The following is a 19757-nucleotide window of genomic DNA, read 5'->3' on the forward strand; positions in this document are numbered from 1 at the left end:
ATTGATTGATGGTTCCCCCGGATCGGGTAAAACGCAACCCTAGATCCCGACGGGACTTGCTCGCCCTTTGCCAAGGGTATCCTCCAGGAGGGTGAGCGAAGCTTTGCCCCCCCCCCCCCCCCCCATTGCCGCCCAGGCGGAAAGGAGCATGATTGGAGCGTTTGACCTCTCTGTCCGCACAAGCTACCGGGTCGTCTGGTAGCTATGTCGTGGGCTGGCTGGTGGAATGCCGTGCCAAGGTCGACCCGTGCCGCACGCACCCTGGAAGGGTCTTCACAGAACCACGTCCCAGGATGCCTGCTACAGGAGGGTCCCGTTCCCTATTCCCGAGGATGGATATCTTGAGAGGGGATCCCGCAGCCAGGGAGCCATCGTTCTAGGATCTCCTCCGGCTTCGCCTCTGGACTGGATATCGCACCCGTCTCGGCGACCTGGGGATCACAGTTCGGGGATCGACACGCTACCGGCCATAGTCCTTGACGAGACCGTCGGCGGTTCCTACACGCTCCTCATTCATACGGTATATATCCAGGCTCCCCGCGGAGGCGGTAACGGTATGGTAGCTACGACAAGAGCTGTGATGGTCGCGCACCTAGGTCTCCACCTCGCCTAGGCTTCCCGGAAAGCTTGCACCGACCATCGCATCTTCGACGACGTTGCCGATACCTCTGCGTGGCTATCATGCTGGGCAGCGCTCTGCTGTGGATCCTACTCCTCGTAGCTGTCTCTCCAACCACAGCTCGCCCCGGCGTTGTCCTCCCGGTTTCCTCGCGGAGGACCGGGACCACGGCTCCCAAACAGCATGATCCCAGGAACAAACGCGCCTCCGGACCCTGGCGCATACCGTCCTATGTCCGGATGCCCGTGTCTCGGCAGCATTTCAACGGCACCGGCAAGGGACGAGGCGGGCGGCACGTTCGGCCACCCACGACTCCCAGGCCCCAGCTGCTGTCTACGCCGAAGAATGCATCCGCCGACGACACGCAGTCGCTGGCAGCGCGCCAGTACACCAATCCACGGAAATGGGGATGGGCCGGCCTGGAGGAGCTGGGAGGGATTGCGTACATTATCGAACGTAAGCACCGCCGCTTGTCCCCCTTGCCTAATACCATCACAATCCATGGCTAATCTTGTTCGCGGGCCGCACGCTCACACTTGGATAGTGGAGATTGGTACACCGCCGCAGAAGATCAAAGTGTTCATCGACACCGGGTCGTACGAGCTATGGGTCAACCCCAACTGCAGCACAGCAGCCTCGGCGTCAATCTGTCAGAGCCACGGCATGTACTACCCGAGCAGGTCGCGATCGTCCATGTACGTGGGCAGCGGTTTCGCCGTGACATATGGCACCGGGGCCGTCAGGGGCAAGTACTGGTCCGACGACATCAATGTTGCGAGTGAGAAAGAAACCATCTCCGGAAACGGCCCTTCTGGACACAAAGGCTGACGACGACTCCGAGCAGTGTTCCGCATCCCTCAGGTGCAGTTCGCCGTAGCCGACGACAGCGACTACACCTTCTCGGGAGTGCTGGGCCTGGGCTATGGGTATCCGCACACGGTCAGCTACCCCAGCGTCCTCAACCTGATGGTGGCCGACGGCATGATTATGGCGCCCATCTTTAGCGTCGGGCTGGGAGGGCACCTGGACAACTTCAGTAGGGCCGTTCTCTCCCTTGATGGCGCTGCCACGGCTGTCCCGCGCTAATTCTCCCCAGGCGAGATCATCTTTGGCGGCGTCAACCGGTGGAAGTTTGCCGGAAGGCTCGAGCCGGTACGCATCTGGCCGCCCATCTCCAAACAAGACCCGCGATGGATTCAGTGAGCCTAGCCCGAACCGTGCCACGAGACAAGCCACGCAGCTCGCTAATCGCTGGACCAAAGATACTGGGTCAACGTCACCTCGCTGGGCATGACCAAACCCGGCGAGCAGCCCGTCATCTACACGCCCCGCGACACCTTCAACATGCCCGTGCTCATCGATACGGGTTCGACGCTGTCGTACATCCGCGAAGACCTGGTCGCGCAGATCGGAAAACAGTTCCACGCAACCATCGACCATGCGGGCTACTACATCGTGGACTGCGCCTGGCGCAACAAACCAGGGACCATTGACTTTGGGTTCAACCGGGGGCGCATGGTGATCAACGTGCGCTACAAGGATTTCATCTACCAACAGTACCCGGGCTACTGCATGTTGGGAGTGCAGCCTGCGGATGTTGGGTCGACGACGTACGTGCTTGGGGATACGTTTATCAGGGGGGCATACCGTGAGTCACCTCGCCCTACCTACGGTACTGGACGTTCCTGGATGGCCTGACGCGTTTCTTGCAGTGGTCTTTGACCAGCAGTCGGACACGGTGTGGATGAACCAATACTACAACTGCGGCGACGGCGTCGTTACGGTGGGTGCTGAGAGGGGAGATCCGGGAAATGTCATCGGGGCATGCTAGCGGGAACACCATCGTTGGGAGCAGCCACCAGCCCGTTGAGCAGGGCTCGGACCCATCGAGATGTACTTTGTGTTGCATTGTACATATTATTAGCGACGTACTGCTGCTACGCCTTGTTCATCCCCTTCACGGCGCCCCTTTTTCGACGATCATGATGATGGCAACGACGACACAGAGAGACTCTCTCGGAACAAGTCCCGCATCTGAACGCCGCACCACAACCCTCACGCCACGCCACCGCGAATCTCCTCGCCAACGCTACCCTCCCTCGTCCAAATATTCATGCCCACCTTCCCACCTGTCACCACCGGCAACCCGGCATGCAACGTCCTCTCATCTCCCCTCCTCGTGCTCCCCGCTTGCCCGTCCAAAAGATTGACCCAAAACACCGCATTCCCCTCCACCGGCCTAAACGTCACCCCCTCCTCCCTCGGCGCGTCACAATCGACCCATCCCTCGTCGCACCACTCCTCTTCGGCGCCGGCCTCCAGAGTCAGCCTCGGGAAGTTTGTCCCCCCGCCCGTCGTCCCTTCCTCGACCTTGACGTACGCAAAGAAGGACGTCGCTCGGTTCCCGCCCACCTCGGGCCCGGCGTCGGAGGGGGAGGTGAACCAGTCGGTGTGAAAGTGGAAGTGCTGGGTCGGCTCGTACTTGACGAGCTGGAGCGGCTCGATCCGGCCGCGCGCCGCGGCGGGTAGGCCCTGGAAGCGGAGGGCGCGGGTCTCGATGCAGGAGACGACAGGGTCCGAGGGGGCCAGGTTGGTGGAGCGGGAGGTGCGGATGGCGGACGCGTCGTTGCTGGCTCGGTTGGTGATGCCGCTGGGGGCAAAGGTGGACTTTCTGGAAAGGGGGAGGGGTGGGGGGGGGGGGGGGGGTCAGCGGGGTTGTTGGATGAGAGAGGGCGGAGGTGTAGCGTAGTAGACGGCGGTGTTGATGGGAGGGAATGGTACGTACCCTAGGTCCAGCAGATATGCCCGCTCGAAAGGCGTAATGAAGTTCTCGAGGTAGATGACGAGGGGGGAATGGGATACTATGCGGGGCTTGTACGGCGGGTGCTCGCACACGTATTCGTCGGTCTTGAGAACCGTTTGTTTTGCTGCTACGATCTGCGGGGTGGCGGCAAGCCCGCCGAGAGCCGCCAATGTCAAGGATGCAAGTGAAGGCATTGTGAGGCGGGGCCGCGGCGTACAGGATTACGGATTCAAGGACGCTGTCGAGCTGTGATGCCGGTAACCGCAGCGCGCACTTTTAACCTTGAGCATGGCCGCCAAGAAACTGGAGCGTCCATGGCACCGGATCAGCAAGGTAAGAAGCGATATGTCTTGTCCGGAACACTAGCGCCTGGGCTGTCGGGCGATTTTGACCACAAGTTCGGACGATGAAACAGCGATGCTGCCATGTCGTGTGAGCAGTACATACCGTTAGTTCACTAACAGCCCGGCAGCAAGGATCGTCAGGGGTGCGGGTGCCGAACCCCCGGACCCATGCTCCCGGCGACCCCTGAAACAGCCCCGGGAGCTCTTAAGAAGACGTCACTCCTCGATGACGCCAATGAATGATGAGTAGTTATAGACAGCAACTTCTTGCCTAAGGTGTAGGATCTGGCGACAGGAAATGTGAAGCAGTTGCTTGGAACTGGATGATCGTCAAATCGAAGAAGCAATGAGGCTTTCCAGCTACATTCATCTGCTGTTCCTCCCCGGCGTCCCCGGAGCAGCGGCATGGAACCACATCTCGAGCGCCGAGCTGGAAGAACGGCTGCAAAGAGGAGAACGGACCTTGGTTGCATGTACGGATGGATGATGCCTTGACTCCCCAGCCTTTCTTTGCTGATGCTCTCTGGCTAACAACCGACGCAGATATCCATGTAAGTCTCTCGGCCTCCCGCAACCTCTGGTTTGCTGCCTCGGAAAAGGTTTGATTCATGGCGTCTTAACCGGCAAAAGCCCCTAGAGTAAGCCCCCCCTCCTTCAAGCTCCGCGGCTCATTTCATTGCTCCCGTCGTCGCCAGGACCAAATCCCAGCCCCGACTTACACTCATCACCAGCAAGCCAAGCCAAGCGCTCGAACCCGTCTGGGCCTCCCTTGAACCCTCCCCATCCCTCTCGGACTCGGATGCTGCCACGGCCATAGTCAGCATCGACTGCTCTCTCGACCTCGCCCACTGCCTTCACGCCGACGTCGCCTCCTATCCGGCCATCCGTCTCATCCTCCCTCCTTCACCCGCAACCAACCCTCCGAATGGAAATGCAAAGGCGATATTCCAGCAGCACCGCTACCGCGGCCCCCGCACTGCCCCCTCGATCCTCGCCTTCCTTCACCGCATGACCCGCCGGCCTTCCTCCTCCTCCTCCTCCTCTTCCAATTCCCTCCTCGCGCACGTCACGGCGGAGAACATGACAAGCTTCCTCTCCGCCGCCGACGGCGTCGTTTTCCTCGGCCGCTTTGGCTCCGACAAGCCGAAGCCGGCCGGCCCGGCTGGCTTGCTGAAGAGGGACTTTGAGCTTGCGGCCCGGCGGTACCGGGATCGGTACACCTTTGGGGTCATGACGGGACCAGCAGCAGCAGCGATCCCGGCGGTGGAGTGCCGCAATAACGAGGAGGGCGTGCACCTGTCCCTTTCCGCGGCAAACATGTCCCATCCGGGGGCTGTCGAGTCGTTTGTTGAGCGGTGCGCGGAAGAGGTGATTCCGGAATTGACAAGGAGGAACGAGCTGGGGTTTTACGAGGTGAGCCTTGCCGGCTTCGTTGCAACAGTTTCCGATGCCCGCGAGAACAACCAAAAAGCGTGCGTGATCTTTCATTAACTCCTCTCTCTCTGCCCGCTCCAGACAGGGAAGAGCATTGTCCACTTCTTCCCGCCCACCCCCGAGGCCCGCGCAGCCTACGTCGCCGAGATGCGCCCCTTGGCGCAAAGGTACGCCGAGTACCTGCACTTTGTGACGACGGACCCTCGCGAGTTTCCCGGCGCCGCCGAGATGCTGGGGCTCCGCGGCCCGGACGGCCTGTCGGTGCAAAACCCCAACACGGGTGACGTGTATCCGTATAGGAGGCGGGAAAAGATCAGCGCCCCGTCGGTCGAGGCGTTCTTGGGGGATATTATCCAGGGAACGGTCCAGGCTTGGAGGCCCGTGGAGGGACATGACGAGCTGTAGGGGGAGGCTGCGGAAGACGGGGATGGGCTGAATTTGCTGGTGATGCTTACGAGAAGAGTCGACGGATTGGGACACAGACAACATCGTGAAACGAGATATTCGGTGCACTGCACAGAAATGAACAAGAGGATAAACATTTTTGATTCAATGTGCAACCTATCTCCTCCAAACCATCCTGAGGTATCAACTTCCGCAACGTAAAGAAGGACCATGAACAAAACCAACTCCCTGTGGTATCCCATACATCCAATGCCCTCGAAATGAAACCCATACATGCCAACATCATCAAATCATGACCCATTCCACGTCATAACCCAGATCATGCAAAAATATGAAAACAGTCCACCGCCATCATCATGCCATGTCATGACCAATGCAATGTGAAAGCGCGCAACCCAGAACCCCCTCCCCCCTCGTCCTTCTCCTTAGAAGCGCAGCGCCCGCAAGTTGGCACCAATGTACTTGGCCGCACCGTCGCGGAAGTCGTCCTTCAGATACTCGTTCTTATCCGAAAAGAAATTGATGAGCGTGCGGTCCTTGGATGTCCAGCGCGGCCAGTTCTCGGCCACCTTGGACTTGGCGCTGGTGCCGCCCGAGGCGTTGTTGGGGTCGAGGTTGTAGACAAAGTTGGCATAGTAGCTCTGGATGCTGCGGCTGGCGTAGTTGGGCAGCATGCCGAAGAAGACCTGCAGGATGTCGCTGGCATGGAAGGTGCCCATGATCGGGGTGCCGCGGTTGTAGCTGGCCAGGTAAGACCAGACGGGAACGTTGGGGTTCGCGGCCGTGGTGTGCTCGAGGAAGACGCGGCGCGTCAGGGTGAAGGCGATGTCACCGAGCAGGGCGGCGAGGCGCTTGAAGCCCGGATAGATGTCGTACAAGAGGCCGCTGCCGAAAGGCGAGCCATCCCAAACATAAGGAGAGTACTGGTTGACGAGGCCCTCAATCTGCTTCTGGGTGGCGTCGTGGAAGAAGATGTTCCGAAGGTACGACACGATCCGGTCCGTGCTGGTGACGTTGGGCTGGAACAGGGCGAACAGGGTTCCCTCGTCCTCCTGGTCGCCAATGATCATGGGCACGGCGGCGTACTTGCCCTCCTTGGACAGGACATCAGGGCTCTTGGTGAGCACCTTGCCGTCGGGGCGGGGGAGGTACGACAGGGCGACCGAGTTGTACGACAAGACGTGGGGCACCGAGTTGGCCGCGGCGAGGAACCTGTTGTAAGGCAGCTGACGGAGGCAGTTGAGGGTGTCCTTGGCCGAGGAGCAACCCGCCTTGGCCACGACGGCGTTGTAGACGGCCTGGCCCTTGGGGCTGTCGACGGGGTTCGAGGGGACCAGGCTGCCCGAGTTCATGATGGCTCCGCGGAACAGGGGCTTGCCCTTGTACTTGTTGTTGCCGTCGTAGAGGGCCATCTGGTTCCAGACGGAGATGGCGCCGGCCGATTCGCCCCAGATGGTCACCTTGTTCGGGTCGCCGCCGAACGCGGCAATGTTGTCGGCCACCCACTCGAGACCCATGCGCTGGTCGAGAAGGCCCAGGTTGGCCGAGCCGTCGGCGAGGATCTCCTTGCCAGGCATGAAGCCGAACCCGCCGACGCGGTAGTTGACGGCCACAAAGACGTAGGGCTTGCCCATGTTGATGGCGCTGCTCACGAGCTGGCCGCCGTCGTACATGGAGCTCCAGCCGAGCTGGGGGCGGGGCGAGAGGGTTAGCAAGACGAACGAAACAACGTGACCAGTTTGCAGGATCGGCATACCTCAAAGCCACCGCCGTAGATCCAGAACAGGACGGGCAGCTTATCTCCAGCCTTGGTGCCCTTGGGCCGGATGACGTTGATGGTGAGGCAGTCCTCGCTAACTTTGAGGGCCTTTTGGAACAAGGGCAGGTTCGTGACGGTGGTCAGAACCTGCGACAAGAGGCCGTTGTCATCCGAATCGGCAAAGAATTGCGGGCACGCAGGGGCGATGCCCGTGGCATCAAAGACGCCCAACGACGAGTTGTGGCGGACTGGCGGCTTGAGCCGCAGGGAGCCGGTGGGGGGCAGGGCGAAGGGGATGCCGTTGAAGGCCTCGGTGGCCGAGCGGGTGACGCCGACAATCTTGCCCGCCGAGACGGTAACGGTCGGGTTGGCCCTCTTCTCCACCACGTGGGTGGGAGGTTCCGGCGGAGCCGCAACAGCCCGGCCAAGGAGGGCGGCAGCGAGGAGAGTGGTGATGCCCTTCATGATGTGGAGAGGAGGACTCAAGGCAAGGAGAAAGCCAAGGACAGAGCGGCACAACGGAGGACCGCAGGAGAGGAGGAAGGGCTCAACGTTGGCTTGATCTCCCGGGGTTGGACGTCGCTGGCTGCTCTCTCGTCGTGCCTCCCGTTGGGAAAGGGCGCGACGGCCCTTCATATATCCCTACGCAAGTTGAGAAGCCATGGCGGGCGACGGAGCTCCTCCGCATCTCGTCGCGTGCCTGGGTAACAATGGGCGTGGAGAAGGCTAGCCGCATGTCACGGCCAGGTCCCCACTGCTCCCGGCGGCCCTGGGCTTGGAGGGATCCACGGAGGGTGGGAGCTCGGCGTCGGGCCCGGTGACCCAGGGGAGCACCCAGCGGAACCATGCACATTTGGAGCCAGACTGGAACGGGCAGGCGCCCGAGAGGGTCGACGGACCAATTCCTCTTTGCGGCTGCGGCCGCGACGATAACAGAGACGTGTCTTGTGGTCTGCAGAGAATCCCAGAGTCGACATTGGTCGTCCCTCTGCTACCCCGTGGGGAAACGGGCGCTTGCTACTCTGTCAAAGGTGCCGAGTTTCCGACAGCATTGGGTCGGGTTGGGCCCGGCGACGAGCCAGTCAGAGCCGGTGGTACTCGTCGCTGCCGTGGAGAGCCTCGCCGCGGTCAGCCGCGCGACGCCAGCCCTCGAGGACCAGGCACAACGACCAACCTACAACAAAACAAAACATGGCTGTAAGCATGTTCAAACGCCAGCTCGCAAGAAGCATGTGAAAGAACGGCTCCTGTGCCTGATTCCAGCCCTAAGCCTCGGCAATTCCGCCGCTAATAACACAATAAACGTGCGTTAGCGTGTGTGCCGAACCATGGGAGAAGGCGACGGGTCTGCGCGTTGCGGGTGGGGTGAAGGTGTGAACCCCGCATCGCGATCGGGCGGGCAGAGAAGGGCCGCCGTGTTCGCATTAGCGTAGGGTGCCAAAAAGAAGCACTGCTTGGGCTGTCCGGCAACGTGGGATGCAATGGAACCCGGAAGCCAGAGTTGGAGACGAGGCCGGAACTTTGTTCTGGGGTAGCTAACGGAAAGTCGGGCGGAGTGCCGCGCGAAGAGATTTTTTTGTTGAGCGGTCGCTTGTCGCTTGAAGGCGTCATTTTCGGCCTCGACGGTAGGTTACCCCGGAACCTCGCTGGGAGGTTGGCATGTCTTGAAATAGCAGCCTTCTGGCCTTGGATCATGTCAATGGCATGCCCCGTCGCTCCAAAGTTTGGTAACTCGACGGGAATCGGCATGAAGCGAAATCATGGCGAAGGATGGAATCCAAGATGGGCCGTTGATTCCTTCCATGACTTTGCCCAAAATCGGGGTTCCAGTCTGTGCGCAACTGAGAACCTGGGGAAAGTGCATGGAGGATCCGCAACGCTGGCTTTGGCTGGGTTGAGGCTACAGGGCAGCATTTTGCGGGGAAGTCCGGTGCCATTGCCTGATTGGGATGCTGTCTCCGATGTCATTTGCTCACTTGACGGCATTCAGCTTCTCATCACGGCCACTGTCGTGCAGCCTGCAGAACCCACCCTTCGCTACCACCTCGTTACCTCCCTACCTCTACTTCCCTCGCTCTCTCTCTTCGCTATAGTACACAGTGCATACTTGAACACCTTCGTGCCCGTACGCGAGCTGCCATGCAGCTGATCATATTCCGGGTTCTTCGCTTTCCAATTATAACACATCCATCCATGTCCATGCGGATTTTGGGTTTCTTGGTAGGCCAGGTATTAACTAACGAATCGTGCATTTGCACGCGTGGGATGGAAAAGGACCCTGGACAGCCATGTCGGGGTCCCAGCCTAGAGGTACCTACCACCACCACCACCACCGAGGACCCAACGTAGGTACTGTGTAGACCCCAAGACCCTCTGCCCTTCTTTCTCCGCACCACGACCTTTCCATCTGTGGACGTTGCTCCCTTACCTTCCTCATTCCTCCTGTTTGATCTCCGTCTCGGCGTCGTTGCAATTCACACAATCATGATGACGAATGTCCCTTTGCCGATGTCGCCGACCTCCACACGCCTTCCCCAACATTACCCGCACACCGCTGCTTTGGTTGCAGCCGCTGTGGAGCGTCGCTCCAAGACCCCATCCCCGAGACTGCCATCGAAGCCTCAACAAATTACTTGGCGAGCAGTGCATTTTTCCATGATCGAGTCGTCTTCTTACGCACCTCCTCTCTATGGAAAGCCTCTGCCACTCTTCACGTTTGAGACGGCGTCAGGTTTCCCACGTAGCACCTATACTACTACATACATACAGGTACGCAAACAGGCATGCCGGCAGCGTATTTCACAGTAAGCAGCCGCAGCGGGATGCCGCCCAAAGAGATCCAGCCCGGAACAGCTTCCGCCCTTCTCCGCCTTCCAGGTTTCCTCCGGGCAGCTTACACCGGGAAGCCCTGGGAAGCCCGCCAAGCCACCGCCGCACCGCCGGTTATTCTAGGGAGGTGTTGTCCCGTTGGCCCGGTTTCAACGTCGGGCCTTCTTTCCCTCTGCCTCTATCTGTCTCTCTCTCTCCTTCTCGTACTCGTAGCCCCTACCAGCCTCCCCCTCACTCGCCCACCTCCGTTCTTCCGGAGCGACATCGTTCCGGACGAGAACACATAGCGTTGGGCTCGGAGGCGTTAGAGCCTGGAACCCGTACATAGCACGTAGAAGCCCCGGACATCTAGCCTGACTTGGGTCGTCACTGCTACGAACCCCGCCTCTTCACCGAAGCACCACTCTGGTTGTCATCAACACGAATACGCAAGCAAATGTAGATGAACGCTGTCTTCGCATGTGAAAACGAGGTCCTCCAGGCTGGCCAGTTGTCAGAGAGTTCGCTCTTCCCCCTCCCCTCTCGAGAGCAGACAGCCTTCGATTTCCTCTCTTCAGATGGGGTTCCGGCGCAGTCGAACTCGACGACCTCTCTCTGGTGCGGGGGAAGCAAGTCCCGCCGGCATGCGTGGAGAAGCTTAGCGTTCCAAGCGCGCCGTGTCCAGCAAAGAGCACAACGCCCATGGCACAGGCGCCAGCCCCCGCACTTTTTCAAAGTCTCAAGACGCGCGCCCCGAGCTTTCGGGATGCGGAACTCCCCAGACAACGGCGCACCGGGCGCTACAAGCTCATCAACACACAGGTAACGAATGTTGGGCCTCTACCTCACTATCCGTTTTGAGGACATGAGAAAAGGGAGGAGCCATCCGGCCTGTCCCTGGAACCCCTCTTGACTCGCCCATCAGCTTCTACGATCCTTTGCTCCACGCCGGCCGCCCACGAGATGCGCAGCATAGGATCCGTGCCGCTCACGGCGCTTGCCACCCATCTCTTGCCGCGTCTCAGCTTCCGTTGGGTAACTGCACCGTTGCGTTGGGTTCTGGTTCCTATCAAACACGTTCATGAAGCAGTTATGATATCCTAAATGTGAAGAGGAGACCTGTCATCCTGTCATCCCGCACAGCCCCACGGTGTCCTATTGTTGATGCTCATCTGTCAAAGGCGCAAGACATTGCCTACAGAGACAGTTGTGATAATTGATCACGTATGCATCATGTCAAAGTTTGCTCCCCAAAAAGAGGACTGTCTGGATGTCAGCGATGTGAGGTAAGTTCGGTTGATTAAGAAGTCATGATCACGGGAGAATCAAGGCTGAGAGATGTCCGGCTTGTCCCAAAGATGATTCTTCAGCAACCCTCTTCACCCATACAGGCTAACCATCGATCGTGCAGTTTCATGAAAACAATGCGTCACTAGGAATGCTCCTCTGGTGGCATGAAAGAGAATTCTTGAGCCGACAGGCTGCTCCTCCTTACCTAATCATCACCTTGGCTCACTAGATCAAGGGAGCGCTTTGGGTTATGGACCGCCCCTGAACCCGATTATACCTCGCACAGCATCTCAGGTGTGTTTATATCATCTTGAGGAGAACCCGGCTTGAGATTGCACAGGCAAAGGTTACCTACAATCGCAGGTCATCTGTCCCCCCAGCATGCTCGTTGAGCTATCCACCATATCAACCCATGTGATGGACGTTGTATCCTCCCACGCCATACCCCCTTGACGATACCTCACGCACATAAGCATTTGATAGCGAACCGTGAGCGCAGTCAACCTTCATGAGCGTTCCGAAGTGCCATTCTCATCATTATCGTCATCGCGAGAGCTCCCAGAATCCCGATCCCATGAAAAAGCCCAAGCCAGCCAGCCCAAGTCGTGAGACTCCCCAGCAACCCCAAACCCGAGAAACTCCAGTCTAATCGTCCCGTTCCCATTGAACCCCATTCCCATGCCATGCCATGTCATGCCACTAAGCCCAGCGACGGGGTATCGCATGCTGTGAAACCCTCCATCATCCCATAACCATCTTTGATCCCAATTCACTGTCCTGCCTCTGCATCTCGAGGCGTTCATCCTCATGACCCTCAGAATCACCATAAGCCCCCACACTGTCATGCTTGAGGAAAAAAGAAATCCCAATGCCAAAAAAATATACACAACGAAGCGAAACATGAGAAAAGCCACCAAGTAAGTTCCCCTGCCTGCTGCAACGCTCAACAAACCTCGAGCGTGCTCGCTGGCCTTGCGGTCCTCCTCCTCTTAGTAGCAGGACTCAGCAGGGGCCGATCGTCCGAGCTCGAGCTTGCGTTGGAAGAGGGAGGGTCTGAGCCACCCAAGCTGCTGCTGCTGCTGCTGCTGCTGGTGATGGTGGCCATGTTGCCACCGCGAGGCATCGGCGCTTCTGCGTCATCCTTGCGCTTGCGCTTGGGGCTCAGAGACGAAGCCGAAACCGAGTGCTTGTACGCCGACGAGGCAGACGCCGAAGGCCGGGTAAACGACGAGCGTTGCACAGGAGAGAACATTTGCGGCCGCGGCTCCAGCAGGGGGTCCCACAGGCCGATGTAGTCCGGGTCGTCATAGATGGCGTCGGCGGCCATCTCGTCGCCCAGAGCGCGGGCAAGGCGCTCCCTCAGCCCGAGAACGGGCCAGATGTTGACCGGGGTGCAGGTGATGTCGATGCCGGCGGTCGAATCCTCGCCGGGACGAGGGCGGGGCGCCTTGTGAGGGGACAGGAAGCGCTCCATGAAGGTCGCCGTGATGGTGGCGCTGTAGACATAGAAGCACGGGTCGCTGCTCTGGTCGCTGCCCTCGTCATGCGTGATGATCTGGACCCGGACGTCGCGGAAGGCCGGCGGCGCAACGCGGATGGTCCGGCGGGAATTGCTGCTGGGGGGCGAGCTCGATGACACTTGCGACGAGGCGCGAGACGACCCAGGAGACTCGTGGTAGCAGTGGGCCTGGGCCATGGCGAGCATGATGGCGACCATGTAAGGGTCCTGAGCCGGGTCGGCGGGGACGAGCATCTTGGCGCGCAGCTTCTGCAGCCTCGCGACGGGCTCGTTGGGCATGCCGCCAGGGCCGCGAAGGACGCCGTACAGGTTCTGGCGGATGTTGGCGAGCTGCGACCGGCTGATGTAGGCCAGCAAGGGCATGCCGGGGTCCCTGGCGTTGACGCCCTTGGGCGTGCCGCAGGCGGAGGAGGCGGCGGAGAGCGTCGGGCACGAGTCGAAAGACGTATCGGCAGTGCCGGTGCTCTTCCAGAGGCAGGGGACGCGGACGACCTTGCGGAAGACGCGGTTGCCAAAGTAGAGATTCAGCTCGGCCCCAGTCTTGGGGCGGCTGAGGGTCGAGGGGAAGAGGGTGGACAGGATGTGCTTCATGGCGCGGGTCTTGCAGAGGGTCTTGGCAGGGGTGGCATCCGGGCGGAGGAGGGTGTGCAGCTCCGCCGTGAGGGTCTGGGCCATCTTGGACGGCTCAACCCAGACGCTGGCGACAAGGTCCGGGACGGGCCGCACCACGGCGGGGGCTTTCCTAAACCGGGCGCCGAGGAGGGCCGAGTGCATGTCGGTCCAGCAGATCGGCGCGATGTAAAGGGTGGTGCCGGCGTGCTCGTGGAGGATGTCGTACAGGGAGCCGGGTTCAGGCCGCGTGATGCGGGTCCTACACCGGCCCCGTTTCGGCGGGGTGGAATGGGGCCCGGCGCCGCATGGGGCCGGCAGTCGGCGCACCGTCGGACCGGCCTTGTCGGCGGGGCTTGACATGTTGACGATGGCACGCAGCTGATGGAATATGTTGCTGCCGAGGAGAGATCTAGATGGCGGCGACGCGGCATTAGCATGGCTGATGATGATGAAGAGTTTCCGACGACTGGCGGTGTGTGTTGACGACTTGGGCGCTTTCCCTCATTGGTTTGTTTTGGCATTTCTTTTCCATCGCTTGCTTTCCTTCTGATGTACTTGGTAGGCGCGGGGAGATAAAAAAAAAAAAAAACCCAAAAAAGCAATCGGAGACCCGACTTACTCGATCGTGATCATGGAAAAGGCGATCGGTTGCCTTGCCAGGGGTGTGTGGAAAGGTGCAGCAGGTGCTGGAACCCGCTTGTCGCGGTCTGCCCCGCGAAATGGAGGGCGGAGAGAGAGCGAGAGAGGCTTGATTCGGTTGTGAACGTTGCCCGACGTGCTTTGAAAATTGCAAAAGTCGCCAAGGTCGCAAAAACAAACCCCCCTTGCTTCGGGTATCGAGAAATGTCAACGGGGGAGAATCGCGAAATGGTTAGGGTATTTTTGCTGGTTGTGTGTTGAGGTGTGTCTTTGGGGGGTACCCAGGTTGGGTAACTACCGCAGAGGAGTGCGGGTTTAAGAAACGCGATGGCATGGGGGCATCAGTCGAACCCCCCCCCCTCCACGCCGCCCGGCCTTGGCTGAGGTGTGGCAAGCAGAAAAAGCGCCCAACAAAGCTCGGCCCCTTCGGGTTACGGCTGCGGGCAACGCGCTAACACGCGAAGTCCCGTGACTCGCTTACCCGCCCCAGGTCCGAATGGCAGGCACCGACGTGGCCTTTGTCGGCGCTCGGCCACTTTTTTTGTGCGCTGACGATCCTGCGAATCATACTGATTCATCTTCCCACCCGGGCCTCCCTCAGACATGCATCCGAGCCACACTGGACTGATGATGTCGGTCGCCGGGGCGGTCTCAGATGTCACAACCACACAACGAGCTACGGAGTACTGACGGCGTACTTTATGCAAACACCATCCCAAGGCCGCTCGAGGCAAGGGGGCCCTTTCCCCTAACAAGACGCGCCGAGGCGGGCGCAGGGTGCATATTCGTACATCCTGATGCACCTTGGGCACTCACGCAGGTGAAAAAGCCTACACAAAAAAACGACACAAAAAAATCAGCTCGCAACTGGGAACCGCGAGAGGGTCGGCGTCATGAGCCTCCGGGCCAGTATTAGCCGCAGCAGGTTCCATCCAATGAGGCGCAGGGGGCGGCCAACCAGCTCCAGCGGGATGGTGTGTGGCTGCCTGCGGTGACGCATCGGAGAGGGAACTGCATCAGTGAGGAAGGTGATTCGTATCCAACTTGAATTTGCGCCTCAGGCACAAGAGCTGCTGTGCCAAGCAAACAGGTTCCTCGTCGGGGAACGTCATCCATGATTGGTGGCAGCCTGGCCGTTGTGTGTGAGCAAACGATGCTTTGCAGTTCGCACGGTGTACCCTATTTACCAAAGATGTGGGTCATAGCAGACCAATCGACATGAGATGCTCTGGCCAAATGATGACATCATTGGCCATGGCTTGCCGGCTCCTGGCAGCCCCTTTGTCTCTTCACAGTGCGAGTCTATTGCCATGCCTACCAATCAGCGTTGCCCTGGGCGCCAGCCAGAGCTCGCGCCCCGCGAGGCTGCTTCCTGGGAGCATCCGTTTTACGGGACCTGACTGGAGAGACGTACAGCCCAGTAGCTGCCCTGTCCGGGAGTTCACTTGACGACCCGACCACGGACGACGACACCGACGACGAGCATCCCCGTCCACGTCGACTTCTACGCAATCCACGGAGCCAGCCAGGCACGTTGCCCACGATGCCGGTACGTCGAGCAGCTTTCGTCAATCTTCCTGCCGCCTCTCCCGCCCGACCGCCTTGAGCTTCCCCCCTCCTCCCTCCCTCCCCTTTCCTCCACCGCCCCGCAATGCATCACCACCATCACCACCACCGCCGCCGCCGCCGCGCACCACCCAACCCGCATTCATCCAACATCCTTCCCAACCCAACGCTGACCCCAACAGGCCTACAACTCCGTCTTCAACACGGCCGACCCGCCGCCGCGGCTGGTGGGCAACTTCCCGCTCTTCCCGCTCCGCACCAAGCTCCGGGGTCCCGTCTTCCCTCTCCCCTTCCCGGACCCGCCGCTCCCTGCCAACGAGTCCCCCGACCCGACCTCCGAGAGCTACGACATCCTGGACGAGGTCCTCGCCCTGTTCCGCGCCAACACCTTCTTCCGCAACTTTGAGATCCGCGGCCCCGCCGACCGCCTGCTCGTCTACGGCATCTGGTTCGTCTCGGACTGCCTCGTGCGCATCAAGCCGCACGCCACCCTGCGGGAGGCGACAAAGGACGTGCAGAACCTGGCGCTGGATCTGAACTTTGCCATCCCCGGCGATCCGGCCTGGCCTTTGAATCAGGTGAGTATAAAACAAACGGCTCGGAAGGCTTGGTGGAATCGATATGTGGGATGGATCGGGCACGCTGACATGTCTTCTTTTGCGCTCCAGATGTACGAGCCCCCCCGCGACAGGCAAGACGCCGAGGTGCTCCGGCAGTACATGTCGCAGGTCCGTCAGGAGCTGGCCACCAGGTTATTGGCGAGGGTGTACGACGAGGGTGACGACAAGCCCAGCAAGTGGTGGCTGAGCTTCACCAAGCGCAAGTTTATGGGCAAGGGGCTGTGAGGGCACGATAAGGGGGGAGGGGCCTTGGGCTGTAGATTCTTAGACGCCAGAAAGAAAATAACACCATGACTTGCTCGGCTCGCTCCGGGCTGTCGTTTTCACGTTGCGGCCGTGGTGTTGGCGATGGTGGGCCGCGCCCTGTAGGTCATCTATTATGGTCTCTATCGGGAAGGTTGTGCGTGCGTGAGGGTCCGTCCAACGCCGACGTTATGTCCGTTGAAGCCGGTAGGCCACCTCGCAGACAGAGGCTTCGTCACCCCGAGGCCGGCGTCTCCACCCCCGGCGTTGCGTCCTGGGGCTTCCCCGCCGCCGGCTCAACCTTTCTCCTTTTAAACTTGCCCTTGGCCGCCACCTTGCCCTCCGCCGGCTTGGCCCTCCACGCGGTAAACACGAAGCCCTCCGCCCCGCCGCGCTCCGTCATGAGCGGATGTGTCCTCCCCGGCAGCACCTGCCACCTCCTCGCCCGGCTCGTCTGGATCGACACCCCCTGCAGCAGCGTCGGGTTGAGCGGGAACCGCTCGTTGCCCGGCCACCGCTCGAGCTCCTCGTTGGAGAGGCCCTCGATCTCGGGCGCCCCTCCGCCGACCCACGCCGTGCGGCGCGGCACGCTGAAGCAGTCGGCCAGCGCCGCCAGGGGCTCGATGGTGGGCGAGTAGATGGCCACGGGCGCGCCGCCCGCGAGGAGGGGGAGCGTGTGCCGCAGGATGCTGATGGGGTCCATGGTGCTCGCGCACACGAGGCCCGAGAAGCCGCCGGCGCGCGTGCTGTCGACCACGTAGCGCGTGCGCGCGAACCGGCGGCGCTTGCGGTGGAAGTTGCCCCGCCGGCTGGGCTTCCACGACGCCAGCGTCTCGGGGGAAGCGGTCGGGGGCGGGGTCGCGTAGGACGAGTCGAGCTCGGGCTGGAGGAGCTGGAGCCAGCTCAGGGTGAGGAGGTGGTTGAGAAGGGGGTGAGGCGGGTGGTTGGGAGAGGCGATGTCGAAGCCCCAGTAGTTGAGGAAGGAGAGGTTGGGCTGGCTGCTGCTGTGAAGGACGGTGATGGTGTTGGTCTGGGAGTAGGGGATCATGAAATCCGAGGGTCGTGGCTTTTTCGCCTTCGGCTGAGCGTCGGAGGGTTGCGGTGCGGGCTCGCCGGCGGCGTCTGTCATCTCGGTGTCGCCGTCTTTTTGTGCGGTTGATGTTGTGGTTGTTGTTGTTGCTGCCGCTGCTGCTGCTGCTGCTGCTGCTGGTGTCGGTGCTTGCGTCTCCGCCTTGGTGACAACGGGCAGTTGTTGGCTCGGGGCCTTGCTCTCTTCTCCCTCTCCCTCCTCCGAGCCCTGCTCGTGCAGCACGCCCATTCGCTCAGCCATGGCAGCAACCAATAGCCCGCACGTGTCGTCCACCACAAGCCACCTTCCACGCAGCAGCTTCTCGTCCACCGGTGGGCACGCCTGGGCCCCCTGGCCGGGAGAGGCGTTGGGGTCCGGCAGGAAGACGTCATGGCCGCCAAAGTGCACATTGGCCCAGCAGCCGACCAGGCCGATCATCTCGGCGCGCATGTCCAGGATCTTGCTCGCATCCCGTTCGTCCAGCTGCCACTGCGCAAAGGTCGCCACGTCGAGCGGCAGCACCTGGAAGCGGCGAATGTACTTTTTCGTCTTGAGCAGCTTGTACTTGGCCAAGCTGAAGCTCGTCTTCTGGTCGAGGGCCGTGTGCGAGAGCAGCAGCTTGGCGATGACGTCCTTGCCGGCATTGTTGCCCTCGCGCTTGAGCTCCTCGATCTCATCCTGCGTCAGCCTCTGCCGCGCGCTCTCGTCCAGCACTGCGCGATCGGATCGCGCCACCACGTTGCCCTTGTCGTCCACCAAGCTGTACTCATCGCCCCCGGCGGCCGAGATTACCGTATCGTGGCCGTTGCCGCTGCCGGACGCGGCCGGTGCGACGCAATCTGCCGCCTCTTCCTCTGCGAAAACCTCGGCGTAGAGCTCGTCGGCCGGGACGATGTGGAGGCGTGAGAAGCTCTCGTCGGGGCGCTTGTCCTGGAGCTCAAAGGTGACGTGGTACGGGCGGCCGAGAATGAGGTTCGTCGGGAAGGAGCCGTACTTTCCTAGGGATATCGTTCTGGTCGGTTGTCAACAGGCTGTTGCAAGATTGCACCGACGGGCTCGGCGGCGCAAAGGCGCATCATGGCGCAGATGGGAGCAGCCCCAAGGAAGGACTCACGTGTTGGGGGTCACCTGGAGAACCTTGGTGTTCCCCGAAGGCAGCTTGAGAGCCACCCAGGCATTGGGGCGAATGATGGAGTGCATCTTTGCGCTGGGTGTTGCGGAGTTGCTTCTCTGGCGGTGGCTTTTGCATTCGCCATCAATGGAAGTCCAGAAAAAAAATAAAATGTTCCAACGTTGGCGGCACTGGACGGCAGCACGGTGCACAAGTGGGGCTCTCCAGCTGCGGGGCACCCGACTTGCGCATTGGCCCGGATTGGGCCGTGAGCCGCTGCACCTTGCATTGCATGCGCTGGGGCACCCTGACGGCCCGCTGCGTTTCTGCTGCGGAGGCGCCTTATAATACCGTGTAGTAGTAACTGGTATATACCTACCTACCTCTCAGTAGGGATTACGGCCAATTTACCTTACACTACGGCATCTACATACCTAGGTAGGTAGGTAGGTACCTACTAGTATCCTTAAAAGGTACCTAGGTATCTAGATGTCTACAACGAAATGACATGTATGTACCCGTACGACACAGTTACGTATCGGGCGGATGCATGGGGGTGGATGCATGGACGGAACCTGACGCACTTATAGTAATGTGTATGTTGACGCTACCATCTCGGTTTGATTTTATACTATGGCAGCCCTGCAAGTTCATCCAGGCTCCTATGGAAACCGCCTACCTACCTATTGAAGGCATTCGCGGTCTGTCTGCTTCCGCTCTGGACATCCAGAGGCAGCGTTGACAGGTTCAAGTTCAGCGGCACGGGTTTGCAAGACGAGCAGACATTCCAGTCTACCTAAGGTACGTATTGACCTACAGAGGTATTCTATGATCTTGAGTAACGGCAGCTAGCTAAAAGAATGTAGTACCTCTCCTCTGTCTTTTTTTTTTGGTTTCTTTTTCTTGTCTGGTTTCA

General features: G+C 60.3%; 7 protein-coding genes across 7 annotated transcripts; 3 read left to right on the forward strand and 4 right to left on the reverse strand.

Annotated features, from left to right (window-relative positions):
• Positions 1 to 681: 681 nt before the first annotated feature.
• VTJ83DRAFT_27 (uncharacterized protein) lies at positions 682 to 2450 on the forward strand (the record flags this gene model as incomplete). The annotated part of the gene is made up of 6 exons (XM_071008998.1): positions 682 to 1075; positions 1164 to 1397; positions 1464 to 1655; positions 1716 to 1818; positions 1882 to 2267; positions 2332 to 2450. The coding sequence occupies 6 exons, from the start codon at positions 682 to 684 to the stop codon at positions 2448 to 2450; spliced, it is 1428 nt and encodes a 475-aa protein (XP_070869380.1).
• A 224-nt stretch (positions 2451 to 2674) lies between these two features.
• On the reverse strand, positions 2675 to 3616 carry VTJ83DRAFT_28 (uncharacterized protein; the record flags this gene model as incomplete). Its single annotated transcript, XM_071009109.1, has 2 exons — positions 2675 to 3290; positions 3405 to 3616. 2 exons carry the CDS (start codon positions 3614 to 3616, stop codon positions 2675 to 2677), a joined length of 828 nt encoding a protein of 275 aa, XP_070869381.1.
• A 496-nt stretch (positions 3617 to 4112) lies between these two features.
• VTJ83DRAFT_29 (uncharacterized protein) lies at positions 4113 to 5605 on the forward strand (the record flags this gene model as incomplete). The annotated part of the gene is made up of 5 exons (XM_071009220.1): positions 4113 to 4239; positions 4310 to 4317; positions 4397 to 4404; positions 4462 to 5179; positions 5282 to 5605. 5 exons carry the CDS (start codon positions 4113 to 4115, stop codon positions 5603 to 5605), a joined length of 1185 nt encoding a protein of 394 aa, XP_070869382.1.
• A 425-nt stretch (positions 5606 to 6030) lies between these two features.
• On the reverse strand, positions 6031 to 7829 carry VTJ83DRAFT_30 (uncharacterized protein; the record flags this gene model as incomplete). Its single annotated transcript, XM_071009332.1, has 2 exons — positions 6031 to 7293; positions 7362 to 7829. The coding sequence occupies 2 exons, from the start codon at positions 7827 to 7829 to the stop codon at positions 6031 to 6033; spliced, it is 1731 nt and encodes a 576-aa protein (XP_070869383.1).
• Positions 7830 to 12405: 4576 nt separating this feature from the next.
• Positions 12406 to 14226, reverse strand: VTJ83DRAFT_31 (uncharacterized protein; the record flags this gene model as incomplete). The annotated part of the gene is made up of 2 exons (XM_071009443.1): positions 12406 to 14002; positions 14213 to 14226. 2 exons carry the CDS (start codon positions 14224 to 14226, stop codon positions 12406 to 12408), a joined length of 1611 nt encoding a protein of 536 aa, XP_070869384.1.
• Positions 14227 to 15775: 1549 nt separating this feature from the next.
• VTJ83DRAFT_32 (uncharacterized protein) lies at positions 15776 to 16643 on the forward strand (the record flags this gene model as incomplete). The annotated part of the gene is made up of 3 exons (XM_071009551.1): positions 15776 to 15781; positions 15981 to 16376; positions 16467 to 16643. 3 exons carry the CDS (start codon positions 15776 to 15778, stop codon positions 16641 to 16643), a joined length of 579 nt encoding a protein of 192 aa, XP_070869385.1.
• A 253-nt stretch (positions 16644 to 16896) lies between these two features.
• On the reverse strand, positions 16897 to 18930 carry VTJ83DRAFT_33 (uncharacterized protein; the record flags this gene model as incomplete). Its single annotated transcript, XM_071009662.1, has 2 exons — positions 16897 to 18742; positions 18845 to 18930. 2 exons carry the CDS (start codon positions 18928 to 18930, stop codon positions 16897 to 16899), a joined length of 1932 nt encoding a protein of 643 aa, XP_070869386.1.
• Positions 18931 to 19757: the final 827 nt, after the last annotated feature.

The sequence above is a fragment of the Remersonia thermophila genome, chromosome 1 (assembly GCF_042764415.1).
Source record: "Remersonia thermophila strain ATCC 22073 chromosome 1, whole genome shotgun sequence".
NCBI classification, from domain to species: domain Eukaryota; kingdom Fungi; phylum Ascomycota; class Sordariomycetes; order Sordariales; family Chaetomiaceae; genus Remersonia; species Remersonia thermophila.